This window comes from Fringilla coelebs (genome assembly GCF_963513975.1).
Source record: "Fringilla coelebs genome assembly, chromosome: 16".
Classification (NCBI taxonomy): domain Eukaryota; kingdom Metazoa; phylum Chordata; class Aves; order Passeriformes; family Fringillidae; genus Fringilla; species Fringilla coelebs.
Window position 1 is genome coordinate 1,132,376 of NC_140042.1, and position 16,905 is coordinate 1,149,280.

A 16,905-nucleotide genomic window follows, 5' to 3' on the forward strand; every position below is an offset into this window, starting at 1 on the left:
GGTGGTGAGGCTGAGGGGTCATTCTCACTGTGGGCATGGATGAGATTTTCCCTTTGGGAGCATTTAAATCTTTGATTAAACCCTGAAGTACCCCGTGGTGGGGGGGAGGAGGAGCAGGCAGCCGTGTTCTGATGGATTTAACCATGGACAAGGGAGATGGGCCAGGTTAGGAGCTCCTGTGCACGGTTCCTGGGTGACATCTCCCTGCTGCCACTCCGAGTCCTGGGCACGGGCACGGCCGTCACAGGCTCCAGGGAATGAATGCTGAGGAGCTCTGGGTCTGCAGCTCCTCCGACACAGCTGAGGCCGAAGGAAAAGCCGTCACGGTGGAGGCTCATCATCCCACTCCCCTGGATCCCAGAGATCCAGCCGGGAGATGGAAGAGCTGCCTCGGCAGAGCAGACTGCATGCCACGGTTTTGCACTATAATCTGATTTTCCAGGACAGCTGCAGTCAATAGAGGCTGAGGCCTCGGAACAAAGTGCAACGCTGGAATCATCTGCGGGCTGCAGGTTTTTCACCAGCCCCTGAGCCACGGCCGTGGCGCGGCTTTTCCTGGCGGTACCCGCCGGGAGGAAGGGGGTACGCTCTGCCCTGGCACCCCGCACCTTCGGGGCACGCCCGCCCCGCCGCGCCCGGACTTTGCCCCGCGCCCATCCCCAGGCGAGGATGGTGGAAATCTCCATCGGCGGCCCCGCGCTCCGGAGCAAACAAAGCCAGCTGTTTATCGCCGCCGCATCGGGGCAACGCCGGAGGACGCGGCTCCTTATCGGCGGCAGCAGCCGGGAAGCGCTCCCGGATAACCCCGCCCGTGCCCGGGGCCGAGCGCTCCCCGGGCTGCCGCAGGGCTGGGCCCGCTGCCCCCAGCCCAGCCCAGCCTCGGCAGAGCTCGGAGCACCGGCCAGGAGGAGCATCTCCGGCAAGTTCCTCTCCTGGAGGAAAGGCGTGTGCAGAGACACAGCCTGCTCAGAATCGCAGTCACGCCTGGAGATGTTGCTCCTCAGATAGTTACAGGAACTAATCAGATAACGGCAGCTGAACTAAGGGGGATATATTTGCTAAAAATAGCTTAATGGAACAACAGACGCCTGGAGATACGGCGTGCCTCGGGGAAGCGGGGCTGCGGCATCTGGCAGGGCTCTGAGCGGGGCCGGCGCTCCGAGCCATCTACATTTATGTAAATTTGTTCTTAAAGGCAGAAAAACAGCTTGTCCCCGTCTCGGTGGTCAGCCCAAGAGAGCCCTTGTGCTGCTGTATTGGTGTGAGCAGGGAGAGGCAGATGGTGCCACCAGTGCCACCTGTGCCAGCAGCCACGGGGATGGCACCTGCCTTTTGCTCAGCCGGGGAGCAGAGCTCTGCACGGGGCTGCAGACACCGGGAGCCCACCCGGGCCCTAGCACCGAGCTCTGCCCAGCTGCTCTGCACAAACACTGCGCCTCAGGGCTCTCAATCTGGCTGTTTTCTTTGGCACGGATCTTGGCAGGGCTCTGTGTGCCAGAAGTTCCATGCCGTGCTCAGAGCCAGGGAGATATTTCGGTGTGAGGCCTTCCCTCCCTCCCTGCCTCCTGCTGCTGCTCCGGGTGGTTCCAAAGCTGGCTCGTGCCACAGCTGCCCCCACACTCCCCGGCCTCGGCTGCTCCATGCCCTGGCTCTGGCCAGGCTCTACCCATCCCTGCCTCTCCCAGCAGCCTGCCCAGCCTGCTGCCCTCCTGGTGCCAGCTCCTGGTGCCAGCTCGGAGGGGGCAGAGCTGTCTCTCCAGCAGGCAGCCTGCGAGGACGAGCTATTCCCACCAGGCACCGTGTCAGCTGTGCCAGCTTGGAGGATATTCATCTTCCTCGCATGCTGACTGCAGGAAGGATGCTGCAGGCTCTTTCCATGTGCTGCTCGTGGTGCCTCAGCTGTCACCTGCTGCAGTGCCACCAGCCAAGGGTTGGGGGCTTCTCTGTCTCTGCTGGGTGCTGGTGAAGCTTTGCCTCAAATCCTGGGGGCAGTTTTGGGCCTTCCATGACATGGAGGGATTGGAGCATGGCCAGAGAAGGGAATGGGGCTGGGGAAGGGGCTGGAGCACCAGGAGGGGCTGAGGGAGCTGGGCAGGGACTGGAGAATCCCTGAGGAGCTGGGCAGGGGCTCAGCCTGGAGCAAAGGAGGCTCAGGGGGCCCTTGTGGCTCTGCACAGCTCCTGGCAGGAGGGGACAGCCGGGGGGTCGGGCTGTGCCCCAGGGAACAGGGACAGGAGCAGAGGGAACGGCCCCAGGCCAGGCCAGGGCAGGCTCAGGGTGGATATTTGGGAGAATTTCCTCCTGGAGGGGCTGCCCAGCGCTGGCACAGCTGCCCAGGGCAGGGGGGAGTCCCCATCCCTGAGGGGATTGAACAGCCCTGTGGAGGTGGCACTTGGGGACGTGGGACAGAGCTGGCTTTGGCGGTGCTGAGGAATAGTTGGGCTGGATGAACTTCAGAGGCTTTTTCCAACCTAAACCGTTCTGTGACTCTCCCAGTCTCGTGTAACTATGCCAGCTCTGCTCACGTCCTTTGCCAAGGGCACACAGGGCTCTGGCTCCAGAGTGGCTGTCGAGGGAGAGCCTGAAGGCAGTGGCATCACCTGGATAGCAGGTGTGGGAGGGCAGCCCGGCGCTCCTGGGGCTGGCAGGCAATCCCAGAGAGCTCAGTTTCATCCTAGAGAGGAGCAGACATCCCCCAGAGAGGTCAGACGGAGGGGACAGCCCTGCTGCAGCCAGCACATCCCCACGGAGGGCACGGGGAAGCAGAGGGAGGTGCACCAGGCACAGGACACAGCTGGAGCTGGATCCCAGCTCCTGCCAGGGCGGGCAAGGACTCTGCTGCCTTGGGAAGGGCCCGGCCCACGCAGCCCCCAGCAGGCACCGCTCCCTCCCTCGGCGGTTATTGTTCTCCCTCCCATCGCTCACTCACCTCTGAACACTTCAATCTCATCGCCTTTGTCAGTGTCGCTGGCTTTTAATTGAAATTCCTCAGACATCTCCTCATCAGCGCAGCCCATCAGTGAGTTTTGTGTGGGAAGTCATTGTTTTCCTTCTGCAGCTGTGAAAGTTAAATTCCAGCGTTTTGCTCAGAGACTGCTTTTGTCTCTTCCCTTTCTTACACTGCCAAGCCCAATCTTACAATCGCAGCCTCTTTCCTTTGTCTGGATATTTCATTTTCCATCTCTTCCCCTCAGAATCCCTCTGGTTCCATCTCAGGCTCCTTCGCTTCTCTGGCCCATCCTGAGGGGCAGCTCCCACCTGTGGCTCTCTCCAGCCACTGCCAATCTTTTCCCTGGGGAGGTTTGGAGAGCCCAGCCTGTTTCTAACTCTTTAGTTCTCGGTGTTCAAATCCACAAGAGCAGCACCCAGCTCCTCAGGAGGGTTTGGACACGGTGGAGCTGGGCAGACACGGAGCTTTCAGCCCGTGCAGCCCCAGGGGCAGAGCCTGAGCCCTCCTTTCCCCACCAAACTGCCCCTTTAGCCCCTTCCCTCTCTCCAAGACAATGAAAATGCCAACAGTGTTCAAGAGGAGGACCCACACTGCCAGCAAACCACGGGCAGCAGGAGGATGGGATGGGGGCTCTGCCCCAGTGCCAAGCCAAGGGGGCTCAGCCCCCTCCTCTGGAGCAGAGTTTTACTCTAATGCCTGCCCTGTCCCCACGGGCATCCCCAGGGAACCTGGGTGCTGCCCTGAGCCCCCAGTGCCCCCTCCCACACATGAAAGGGTGATTGTGCCAGGTCCTAATGAGCTGGCACTGGGCTGAGGCCAGGACATGAATTTTCCTTGTGCCAAGACAGACACGAGCCAAGGTTTCAGGAGCAGAGGGCCGAGTGCAGGGCAGTCCCCAGCTCAGCAGCCACCCACGAGGACTTTGAGACAGGATGAAGAGTTGGATGTTGAAAAGGCCTTTGAAACAGAGGGAGGGCAGAGCAAATGCCCAGCCTCCCTAATATGAGATATTTCCAGGTTATTTTGTATATTTTAGATGCTTTTCAGACGTGCCTCAGCAGCATCGAATATTTTAGGAATATAATATGTCAGCTTGGAAATATCTGAGGTATTTTGTAGCTGTACACAAACACATCCTGAGCCAGGGAAGGGTTAGACTGTGGTTGTGGTTTCGAAAGCAAGGGTGTAAATGTCACAGGTGCCTCTGTTATCCCTGCACACTTGGCCATTTCCATCCCAGAACGATTCACACCGGCCAGACCGCGGCTGGAGCACGAGCCCAGCCAGTGGCCCTGAGCCTGGCACTGCCTGGAGCCACCACAGCAGAGCCCAAGGAGCTGGAACAAATAAATCCCTGAAAACCCTCATCTTTGGAAATTAGTTTGGCACTGCAGAGCTCAAGAGCTCCCACGGGCCAGCCCTGGGATGCGAGCAGCGCTCTGGGCCCTTGTAAAACAATAAACAGTGGTAATGAGCAGCATGGAAATGTGCAGAGGCTCGTAAAGCTGCTGCTCTGGAGAACAAGTCACCCGCTAGGGCCGGCTGGGGAGAGGCTCCCGAGGGACCCAGGGGACGGACGGAGGCTGCCGTGCTGCGGGCACATCCCGGGGAGGAAAGGCAAAGCCAGTCCCTGAGGCAGGTGGGGAAGGAAAGGCAAACCCGGCTCCTGAGCCAGGTGGGGAAGGAAAGGCAAACCCAGCTCCTGAGCCGGGTGGGGAAGGAAAGGCAAACCCAGCGCCCGAACCAGGTGGGGAAGGAAAGGCAAACCCAGCTCCTGAGCCAGGTGGGGAGGGAAAGGCAAAGCCAGTCCCTAAGCCAGGTGGGGAAGGAAAGGCAAACCCGGCTCCTGAGCACCTGGGAGGGAAAGGCAAACCCAGCTCCTGAGCCAGGTGGGGAAGGAAAGGCAAACCCGGCTCCTGAGCCAGGTGGGGAAGGAAAGGCAAACCCAGCTCCTGAACCAGGTGGGGAAGGAAAGGCAAACCCAGCTCTAGAGCCAGGTGGGGAAGGAAAGGCAAACTCAGCTCCTGAGCCAGGTGGGGAAGGAAAGGCAAACCCAGCTCCTGAGCACCAGAGGAGGAAAGGCAAACCCAGCTCTTGAGGCAGCCAAGGAGGAGCTGGGCTCCCACCCGCCATGGGACATGCCAATGAGTGCCCTCAGAGTGCCCAGACGTTCATCAGCGCTAATTGGCGGCAGATGGCTGATGAGACACGGGTGGGATCCAGCAGCTTTTGTCGTTCTGCTCTGGCACACCTGAGGTGACATTCCCAACCTGAGTGTGAGCCAGAGGCGCTGCTCCGGGTAATTAACAATCTGGGTGATGACCATGACGATGGAGCTCCGAGCTTTAAGGCTGCTTGTTTTCCAAGGAAGGCTGGACATTTCCTCTTAGCAAGAATCTAGTGAGCTCGGGCAATTAGGTTTTATTTCAAAATGACAGCGTGTGAGCAGCACGGCCAGCCCGCAGGCAGGCACTCAGAGCTCTGAAGAGCAATCAGTTCCTAATTCCTGATGTCTCCCCGCTCTCTGTCAGCGGGAAGCCGTTCCCCTTGTCCTTTAAAAGAGGTGTGGATGTGGCACTTGGGGACACGCGTTAGAGGTGGCGTTGGCTCTGCTGGAGGAGCAGCTGGATTGGGTGTTCTTAGAGGGCTTTTCGGAGCCACGGGATTCTGTGATTCCGCGATCCCCGGGCTCGTTCCGGGCCTGTTCCCGGTCTCTATCCCGGAGGCGGTGCTAGAGGGCGCCCGGGGCCCGCGAACCGGCACCGGGGCGACGGGAGCTCCCGGGTCCGCCGCTGCCATCGGGGGGACGATGGAGCAGCGAGACGGGAAAAAGGGGAGAAGCAGGAGCCAGGACTGGGTGTTGAGATGGTCCCTGTGGGGGTGACTCCTCAGGGAGCGTCACTGCCCATCCCCGGAGGGATGTAACAGACCCGTGGATGTGGCACCAGGGGACATGGGTCAGCAGTGGCCTTGGCAGGGCTGGGGGAATGGCTGGGCTCGGGGGTCTTCGAGCTCCTTTCCAGCCTGAGTAATTCCACGATTCTGTGATCACACAAGAAAGGGGGGCACAAAATGCAGCCACGTTTTGTGCAACGACCTGCAGGGAGGGATGGAGCCACCTCCTCCCCAGAGGAACAGGGATCCCCAGCTCCTCTGGGACCCCTGTGTCCCACTCCCACTGCAGCTCTTTCCCCCAGACACTTGCTGGGAGCAGCTGTGCAACTTCCACCAGGTGAGAGCTATTGCTGAGTGGGGAAATAACAGCGAATGGAGCTGTTACGGTCACATACATAAATACAGCTGCTCTCCAAGGGCCCACAGCTCTTGGCAAGGGACCAGAGAGGGGCCTTGTCCCTGCCTTTTGCAAACCCACAGGAGGAACAGTGGATGGGTGCTGCTGGAGGCAGAAGGCTCCCATCCAATTTCCAGCTGCACACCTGGACAAGCAGGTTCCTGCACTGGCTGCTCATGGACCTGCACCTGGTCCTGTAGGAGCCAAACTGTGTTTCTCAGGCAGAAATGGGTGCCACAGGGCTGCCCAAAGCCATCTGCAGTGGTGTGGGGATCTGGATGCAGCAGGGACATTCCTGCTCAGCCACAGCTCTGTCACATTTTGCTGAGCATGGTGTGTCTGGGATGTGCTGGGTGCCTGCATGCAGGATGGGGAGAATTAACAGCCTCTTCACTGGGGTTTCAACTCTGCTTCGAGTAAACAGGGTTGAGAAACTCTCCTGTTCCCGCCAGTGGGAGGATCCAGCAGAATCCCTTCCCCACAACAAGCCCTTCCCAGCCTCGCAGTGAGCAGCAGCCTCCCAACCCCAGAGTGCATTTTCCACTTCCATCATTTTCCACAGCTGCTGTTTTAAAACCCATCCCATCCCAGCCACAAGACTTTCCTCCAAGATGAAAAATCGTGATTTGATGTGAACAAATGATTTTCTCACCGCTGTGTCGAGGATTGCTCTCTCCTTGCACACTCACTCAAGCATTTCCTTGCTCACTGCCCTCGTTAGAGCTTGGCAGCCCTGGCTTTTGGGGGAGAGCCCTTAACTTCATTCCATCAGCTGGATTCCATTAGCCAGCTATAATCTACTGATTACAATCCACACACAGGATATTTTCTCCTTGCTGTTATCTGAAGGAATATGGGCATCAGTACAAAAGAAAGGGAAAAGAGCCCTACAAAAAGCAATTTACAATTGAGGGAACGGAAATAAATATATGGTAGTCACATGAGGAAATAGTAACCATGGAGCTATTTTGGGCACAATACATCATGCACAGGATGATGTGTCTTTCAAGCACATTTCAAGCCCAACATTCAAGGCACAAAATGTTTTTGGAAAGTAAATTCTCACATACATTAAGCAGCATGCCAAGGACTGGGGTTGGATGCTGTCAGGCTTTGCGTCTCAGGATTGCTCAGAGTTTGCATACAGGAAGCCAGAGCCTCAGCAGGAGGATCCCAAAGCTAAAACCACACAGGTGCTGACAGATTCTGTTGGATCAGGACCATCCTGGGTCACTCCCACTGGGCAGAGCCAGAGGTGGGGTCTTTTCCAACCTCAGTGATTCTGGGATTCACAGCCCACAGTGGATGCACACACAGTGCAGAAGGGTCAGTCCCTTGCTGCCTAGAGAATCCCACATACCCAAAAGCACAAGTGCCTTCAAAAATCCTACCTGATTCAAACCCAAACCATCACCCTGGCTAACCCTTCTCTGTCCTGAGTAAACACAGCACAGGTGAAACACCAACAGCTCAGGGTGCAATAATCAGCTGTCACAGCTGTTCCACCCTTTCCAAGTGGGGCTGGGGCTGGTTTTGGGGAGATGCCCTCTGTAATGGTGCTTCCTTTGGTTGAATGGAGATTTTATTTTAGTTATATCTTAAAATCAGAAATAATTCAGCTTCCTGAGGGGACGTAGTGGGATGATGGATTGATCTCACCAGGTCTGAGCCACAGCCAGTGCCCGGGGCCACCGCAGGGTGAAAGTGACATTGAAACCTGACAGCTTTGCTGTGTTTCATGCTAAATAAAAATGCACTGGAAAGTACCTGCGGTATTCTTCCTCTCTCCCCGAGGTACCCGAGTTACCTGCTGTGCTGGGGGCGTGACACACACCCTGCAGCCCGTACTGCATCCCACAGCCCTTGGGAACGGGCACCAGCCTCGGGGAGGGCTCAGGTGGGCACACCGCCCTGCGTGCCCAGGCACTGGGAGGCAATTCCCTGCCAGGTGTCTGAGCTGCCCCCCGCGGGGATAACCTTTGTTCCCCGGGATTCTCCCGTCCCGGGATGCTCATGTTCCCCGGGATGCTTCTGTCCTCAGAATGCCCGCAATCCCCGGGATGGCTCCTGCGTCCCGGAACGCCCTGCTCCCGGGTGTTTCTGCCCCAGGGACAGCCCTGTCCCCCGGGACCCTCGTGTTCCATGGGATCCCCGTTCTCCCGAGACACCCTTGTCCCGCACCATCACCCTGCCCCCGGGACACTGCTATCCCACGGGATCCCGCTGTTCCCGGGACACTGCTATCCCACGGGATCCCCGTGTTCCCGGGACACCCGTTTCCCACGGGATCCCGCTGTTCCCGGGACACCCGTTTCCCACGGGATCCCCCAGCTGCCGGGCCCCGCGCGCTGTGCCGGTGCCCCGGGAGCCGGCGGTGCCGGGCCGGAGCGGGGGCGGCCCGGCCTGGAGCGGCGCCGTGTTTCCGCCGGGCGGGAGGCGGAGCGGGGGCGGCCGCGGCCGGGCGGAGCAGCAGAGCCGAGCGGCGCCGGGCCGGGCCGGGGCTGTCAGCGCGGCGAGCGGGGCCCCAGCGGGCCGGGCCATGGCGGGCGGGCGCTGAGGCGGCGGCGGAGCGCGGCGGGGCGGGCGGCCGGGGCGGCGGCGGCGCGCCGGGGCCATGCCATGCCCGTAGGGAGAGATGCCTTTGGGAAATGGAGCCACCGGAGCACAGCGCAAACATGGCGCCCCGCGGCTGCCACTGCCGGGCTGGTGCCTGCTCTGCTCGCTGCTGTGCGGGGGGCTCGCCGCGACCCCGGCCCCCGCCTGCCGGCCCTGCGCCCCGGGCTGTGCCTGCGCCGCGCCCGCCTGCGCCGTCAACTGCTCGGCCCGCGGCGTGGAGAGCCCGGGGGCCGCCGTGCCGCCCGCCGCCACCGCGCTGTGAGTACCGGGCACGGCCGGGGGCCGCCATCGGCCCGCACCGGGAGAGCGGCCAGCGGGGTGGGCCGCCGGGGGCACGGAGCGGGCGGCTCCGAGCCGCGGGTTCGCTTCGGGGGGTCGGAGTTTGCTTCGGGGGGTCCTTGCGGGGAGTTTGGAGCGGCGGGTTCCGCGTTCGGGAGTTTGGAGCGGCGGGTTCCGCGTTCGGGAGTTTGGAGCGGGGGGTTCGGAGCGGAGAGTTTGGTTTGGAAGGCTCCGAGCCGGGAGTTTAGTTCGGGGGGTTGCGTGTTCTGGAGTTTGGTTCGGGGGGTTCCGTGTTCTGGAGTTTGGTTCGGGGGGTTTCGTGTTTGGAAGTTTGGTTTGGGAGGTTCCGTGTTCTGGAGTTTGGTTCGGGGGGTTTCGTGTTTGGAAGTTTGGTTTGGGAGGTTCCGCGTTCGGGGGGTTCCGTGTTCGGGAGGTTCTCGGGGAATAACGGGAGCAGGGTGTGCGGGAAGGAGCGTTTGAATTAATTGCGGGGCTAAACGCACTTTGAAGCAGTGCGAAAGACGCAGCTCACACGTAACAAACGCTTCTCCCGGGAAGCCTGGGCTGGGATGACAGATGTGTTTGTGTCTGGCTGTTGTGGGTAGGTCAGTCAGGCGTGTTGGTGCAGGGGCACTGGAACGGTCCATGTGCTCTGTCACTGAAATCAACTGGCTGCGTGACGCAAAAAACAGACGTAGGGGAAAAGTTTGGTTTTCCGTAGGGAGCAGCTTTTCAGTTCTTGACGAGACAAAAGCATCGAGTGATTCATATAAGGAAGATGACGTGGGGCCTGGCGCGGTGGATTGATCTCACATGAACTAATGTCTGGTGGTCTTTTGCTGCTTTGAGGGTCTGCTTCTCTATTTGGATATTCTTAACTAAGCTTCCACTTTTAGTGTCCATACAGAGATACTGCCAAGTCGTGGAGTACCACAGTAAACATACATTGTAGGTTTTGCAGGCTGTGTCTGGGCTAACTTCAGGAAAATGTGCACATCTCTAAATCCAGCAGCCAAGGTGTTTTCCAACGCTTCTCTTGCTAGATATATTTAGACTTCTGCAAACAAACCAGCCATTGTTTGTTGCAGAAAGTCCCTAACTGGAAAAGACTGGTTTTTATTAAGGAGGTTCTGGATTTCTGTTATCTGTTGCTGGTTTGAGATGGGGCTCTGCAGCTCCCCAGGCTTGCTCGCTGGTCACTGTGGAGCAGCCTCCTGAAGGCTGTGATGATCAGTCTTCATTTGGCTTTTTGAGGATTTGGAGCTATTACAATGTGTTTCTGTGGTTATTAATGTTGGTAGTAAGTGTTTGAGACTATGTTATTGTTGTTCAGAGGCGCTGAGTTGTAAAAGCTCCCAGAATGTTTTGGGTATTGTGCAGAGACAGATGGAAGTGGGACATAAAGCTCTTGCAGGTGAACAAAATCACAGGAAGGGGAAATGTTCCAGAGAGATGGACGGTGTTTGTGGCACATGTTCTGATTGCAGAAGTGTTTGTGTAGGGCACAGGGCTCCTGTTTGGAATTCAGGCTGTGGAGTCATCCCTGTCAGGCAGCTCATCACTGTGTGTGCTGGCTGGAAATGTGTGCTAGTCCTGTTCTGAGGGCTGGACTAAGATGTGCTGAAATGGGTTTCTTTCAGGTTTACTGCCCTGGTTGGCCTTGGTCATGGCAGAGAATGCAGGTGCACCCCCTCTCCTTATGACCATGAAGAGTTTACGGGTTCATTTCTGTTGGGATGGAAGGGACCCTGGCTCAGTGGGGTTATGCAAGTGGTTTTGCCTAATAATTTCACATTCCCTTCGTTGAACACGGACTGATAAATAACATTTATATAGTCTCTCATTGGAGGAAAAGATATTTTTTAATATCTCAACAACCCCTTTTCAAAAAATTATTTATTCTGAACTAAAACAGCCTTTGGGAAGGCTGAGTTCTGAAAATTCCCAACGCCAGAATTCCCGGCCATTTGCTTGCAGCAGCGCTCAGCAACTGCGATTCTGAATTTCTGGCTGTAGAAGTGAGGCCTAGGAAATGAATTCCTCTTGTATCCGACGTTTTAGACGGAGCAACTTTGAGGAAATAAATGCCAACTGCGGCCGCGCTGTTCCCGGGAGCGCGGGGAAATGTCCCATCCAAAGAATCACTAAGGAAATGGGCTCTGCTGCTCGCAGACACCACATACCTCGCTGGAAGCAGTCTCCAGGCAGACCGAGTGGGAATATTGGCCCCTTCCCATGGCCAGAGTCAGGTTCTTGAAGTGTAACACAGAGTCTGGCTGGAACCAGCGGCAAAGGCTGTTTTTCCAAATAATCCGCGGTGCGCAGCCCGCGGATCCGAACTGGGGGAGCAAGGCTTCCATTTGCACTTCTGAGCTCCTGCATCCCAGGAATGCTCTGATCCATCTCTTTTCAAGTGCTTTGCTCTCAGCGCTACCGGATTTTCTTCGCATTTATTTCAGCCTGAGCTGTTTCTTGAGCTTTTGTCGCTTATTTCGTTTCTGGAGTGGAAAGAAATCTCATCAGGGCTTTCCGACTTTCCCTTGCAAATACGGATTCTTTCTGACACATCTTCGGTGTCCTGGCAGGTTTGAAGTGGAAATTAGAATCCCAATGTAAAAGGATGGGAGTGGAAACTTCCTTTATTTTCCCCTGATTAGGAAGGAGTAGTGTTTGTGGATGGGTGAGAAGGAGAAGCTGGGATCAGAGGAGCTCTGCTGTGGCCAGGCTCCTGCAGAAGCGGGGATCAGAACTTTCATCCAGAACCCAGTGGGGTTTTTTGTGGATTTGGCACTGAGCCCTGGGGTTGCACTGCCCAGCCGGTGACTTCACCTAAGTAAACCTTAAAATGAACAGATCCTGTGATTCAGGAACCTGCAGTCTGGTGTTTTAAATTTCAAGGGTCAGCAGCGATTGGTAGATTTTGATATTATTACATGATGCAGGAAAAGCCTTTTCAAGGCTTGGGGTGTCTTCAGAAGCTATCAGGGGAAAAAGAATTCCAGTTCAAATTAAAATCGAATTCAGGTAAACCCACAGGCAGCGGAGTGTCTGTGCAGTAGTGTCCAGGCCACAAAAGCAAAATAGCTCTATTGCCGTTCCTAGAAAAAACGGAGACAGCCTGGAATGTCATTCTTGTAGGGAGCCATATCCCAGCGAAAACAAGGCTGCGTTTCTCTTTTGTAAGAGATTTTGGAGAGGGAAAAAGGCCCAAATGAGGTGCTAGATAAATATTTTGCCAGCGAGATTCTTTCAGCCTGTGGAAGGGACCAGTCCCATAAGCAGCTCGTAGCTATAGTCTGAGTGTGAACAAGGAGGCGATTCTGTGGTGTGGTGTCAGAGCAGAACGGGCTCCGCTGTTAGAGAGGGCTGAGTTGTTTATTGTGCTCCTTCCTAAAGCTTCAGAGAACTCTCAGTGCTGTTCCCACGACTGAGAAACTTCTTAAAAATTAAAACTTTTCCTAGTGGTGTTTCAAAGTGTATAAGAGAAATGTCCAGCTCAGGAAGAACAGGCATCCACCGGAGAGGCACGTTTGAAGGTGCTCCTGCTCTGTGGTAAAAGTTGTGATTGAATAATCCCAAGCAGCATCAACATGTCTCACTTTCGTGATCTGTGGTTTGGTGCACCCAAACCTACGAACCCTGGTAGTGACAAAACCCCACAGGTTAAAGAACTGTAATTAAACCTCTTGGAGCCCCACGAGGCGGGCGAGCTGCTGGTGAAACCCTCTGGGTTTCCTCTGACACCTGGTGTGTTTTTTCCTGTGCACTGTTTGCACTGATTTTTCCCTGTGTTTCCTGAAATTTTTAAGTTTCCTGGTGGTCTCTTTCTGTGTGTTGCTTTTTCCTTGCTGGAGTGAAAGTGAGGGCTGATCTGCTCTTCTCCTGCTGGCAAGTCCCCGGCAGCTCTCTTTGCGTTTCACTCCACTGCTTTCATTCTGCTCTCACAAAGAGTGGATTTGAAAGAAAACCACTCACTCAGAAGGTGGAACTCATATGGTTTGTTAATGCTCCTCTGCCTTTTATCCCCTTTTAATGGGATGCCTTGTTTTATCTCTTGTCATACCACGTTTTCCACGCCGTGTTTCCATAACGTGTCTCGGCATCATCCTTTCTCTGTTCCTCTGGGCTTTGTTGTCCTTTGACTGATTGTTGCAGTTCAGCTTGATTTTGTGTTTTATTTACTCCACATGTCCCCAAACATTTATCTGAGTTGTAGTAAGTGAGTAACAAAGCGAGCAGGGGAAGAAGGACAGCTCGGGAGCCAAGCCGTGCATTCCAGTGCCAGGGTGGAGCGGGCTGCGAGCTGCCTGGATCTTGCTCTCTGTGAGAGGAGAGTGCATGGAGCAGTGTGGGCAGTAGGGTGGGTTCTGGGGCACACAGCACTTGTGAGTTAGTCCCTCCACAGCCAACAGCACGATTTTGGGCAGTCGCTGTCAGGCTCAGAGGGAAAATTTCCCGTCTCTTCCCCAGTGGAAAGTTGGCAGCTCCGCTCCCGGGCTGTGCTCACGGTGCTGTTGCTGTTCAGAGGAGTGGCTGCTGCTGCTCACCAGCCCACCCTTTCCCCCCTGCACCTCAAACCACCCTCCTCTCCCTCCCCACCATCCCTCCTTCTCTCCAGCCCTTGCTGAAATGTGGCTCCAAGGCTGGAAAGCCGCAGTGGCTGCAGAGCTGCCGGCCACGCTCCCCTTCAGCTGCATGGACGAGCTGTGCTGAAGGTCATAGCCTGTCCCAAAGGAGGGTGGTGGTGTCCCACCAGACCTCTCCAGCCCTCATTTCTCATCCTTCCTTTGCAGTGAAGAATGAGCCCATTTTTCATATTGAATCACTGTTCTTGACGTAGACGCTGAAGCGAAGTTGGCATCCCTGTTTGCCAAAACTAAGAGTGTCAATTGAAACATAATGTTGATTTTTTGCTTTGCAAAGGGCACAAAAAGCAAAACTCATGTGATTGCTGCCATTCACGTTTATTTAAATAGGTGTCATCAGGAAGAGCATCAAAAGTGTGCAAGCTGTAGCATTTGCAGTGTATTTATAGGAACCGTGGCCAGTAAAGAGATTCTGTCATAGAATCACAGAATCCTGGAATAGTTGGGGTGGGAAAGGACCTTGAAGAGCATCTCATTTCACTCCCCTGCTCTTGGCAGGACACCTGCCTTTAGTCCTGGTTGCTCCTAGCCCAGTCCAGCCTGGCCCTGGGCATTTCCAGGGATCCAGGGGCAGCCACAGCTGCTCTGGGCACCCTGTGCTGGGGCCTGCCCACCCTCACAGGGAGGAATTTTTTCCATATATCAAACCTCAGTTTTTCCTCTTTCAGTGACCTGTCCTGTCACTACAGGTCCTGATGGACAGTCCCTCTCTGGCCTCCCTGTGGCCCTTTCAGATACTGGAAGGTGCTGTGAGCTCTCTGTGCAACCTTCTCCTCTGCAAGCTGAACTTCCTCAGCTTCCCAGCTCTTCCCTTTCCCTTGAAAGATCACATCCTTTTTGATAGTGTGCAGGTAAGCAAAACACATAATTAAAACAATTCCTCAGCCAGCTGTTTCTACTGCATTAACAGCAAAATAGTTGCCCTCAGGTTAGGAACAGGTAAATCTCCTCTGCTTCCTGGCATCAGGCCTTGGAAAAGCCTCGCTGAGCTGAGCTCGGCAGGGAAGTTTCAGACGTGGCATATGGTGCTGTGTGATCGTGTTTAACCTGCTGTCATGTTGAAGTCAATTAGCAGCCGTGCTAAGGCAGTGTGATAGGCTGGGCTGGTGGCAGGACTGGGTGTTCATTCACTCTGTGTAGCACATCTCCCACCTACAGCGTTTCTGGGTGCTGGAGTGTGGCCCTGCTGTTCCTGCAGGCTGTGGGTGCCCTCTGGCAGGGCAGGGCAGGTTTGGGAGCTGGGGGATCCTCGTTTCTCACTGCGGTTGTGCTGGCAGACACTCTGCAGGACCGTGGGGACAGGGCTGTGCTGGCTCTGCCAGCAGCCACAGCCTGCAGCAGCTCCTTCCTGCAGGGCAGCCTGGGCTGACACAGAGTCTGGATCCGAGCCACGGCTCCGCCAGCCCCTTCCTATCCTTCCAAAATTGTTCCTGGCCACCACACCATGGCCTTGTTTCTCCTGGTGACAGCTGGCAGCTCGTTTTCTGCCAGCCTGTGCAGGCGGCTCCCTGTGTGGAGAAGCACTCTGGGCCCTGTGAGTGCAGTTTGTGTGTCTGTGATGGAGTCACAGGGTCTAATCCCTGCTTTGGAAGGGACATTTCCAGGGTGGGGTTGGTAGCCCTACCCGAGCCCGTGCCCACCTCCTTGGACAGACCTCCTGGTCCTCCACAGAGCTCCAGGAGAGCTGGAGAGGGACTTGTGATGGGGGCATGGAGTGCCAGGACAAGGGGGAATGGCTTCACACTGACAGAGGGAAGGGTTGGGTGGGATATTGGGAGGAAATTGTTCCTTGTGAGGTTGTCTGGATCCCTGGCAGTGCCCAAGTCTGGGTTGGACCTGGGGCAGTGGAACGTGTCTCTGCCCGTGGCAGGGGGGCACTGGATGGCTTTGAGGTCCCTCCCAGCCCAGAGCATTGGGTGATCCCCTGGTGCTGTGGTACTTGCAGATCCCCAGCAATGGCCTCTTCCCAGCTCCATTGCAACATCCCCTGGCAGCCCCTCAGCCCTGGCTCCCGCAGGATCCCTGTGGCTGCTCCGGGCTCCTCTGGCAGGGACCAGCATCCAGAGGCAAAGCAGTATTTTCCCTGCAGGGACAGGCAGTGGCTCCTCTCCATCCTGCCCCTGGCCTGGGGGATGCCAGGGATGCTGTGGAGCCCTGTCCCAGCGCTTGGGGGCTCTGCTCCTGCTGGGAATGGGTGCTGCTCCTGCTGGGATGGGTGCTGCTCCTGCTGGGATGGGTGCTGCTCCTCCTGGAAGGGGTTAAGCGGGTTGCTGGGATGGGCTCTGCTCCTCCTGGGATGGGTGCTGCTCCTGCTGGGATGGGTGCTGCTCCTGCTGGGATGGGTGCTGCTCCTCCTGGAAGGGGTTAAGCGGCTGCCCGGCCGCGGCCGTGGGAGTGGCGCTCCTCGGAGCGGACCCAGGGTGTGGGCTGAGTCCTCCGGAGGGAGGAACCCGAGGAACAGCTAAGCCTGGGAAAGCGGAGCCCAGCCGGATTGTGTTGGCCAAAGCTGAGCGTTTCTCTCTCAAACCACGCCTCGGCCAGGGGGTGGAGTGAGGCCGGGCTGGAGCTGCGGGTTTTGCTTTGGGGCAGGTTGGTGAAAGCTGTGTGCTGTCCCGGGAGATTGCTGCACTGACAGCCCCGGGCTGGTGAGCTGGGGGATGATCCCTTGATCCCTAAAACCGTGGTGCGAGCACGTGAGTTCCTTTGAGAGCTGGAAAAAAAAAATCCCGTGATCTTTTTTTTTTTTGTAGTGTGTATTTTTGTAGTACAGAAACGCTGCTTGAAGAAGCACTCCAGAAGTGCCTGTTTTTGTATTTTTGTACCTCTGCCTTCACCTCGCAGCTGGCTGGGTGTGTGCTAGGGCTTGAATGCAGCCTTTCCACGTGTGGCTTGGAGAATCCAGCTGTTCATTCCTGCCTCTGCTGCCGGTGCTCACAAATGCCACGTTTCCTAGAGCAGGGTGCCCATCCTGGCACAGGGGCACGGGGACTGCCCTGTGGGGCATTGTGGCTCTCAGGTGGGGTGGCCAGGAGAGGTGCCAGACAAGCAGGGGATGCTCGTGGCCCAGTGTGCAGCCCAGGGCTGGCACCCACAGTCCTGCTGGCCGCAGGACCAGCACTGTC

The 16,905-nt window shown here is 56.7% G+C and overlaps 1 protein-coding gene across 1 annotated transcript in view; it reads left to right on the forward strand.

Moving 5' to 3' along the window:
- Window positions 1-8,877: 8,877 nt before the first annotated feature.
- Window positions 8,878-16,905, forward strand: part of LOC311159863 (polycystin-1-like) — a gene marked incomplete at both ends in the record, with an annotated part of 35,445 nt that continues 27,417 nt past the window's right edge. Inside the window, one exon of the mRNA XM_084216236.1 lies at window positions 8,878-9,116. Coding sequence (XP_084072362.1) covers window positions 8,878-9,116 — 239 coding nt within the window. The remainder of the gene's footprint in view (window positions 9,117-16,905) is intronic.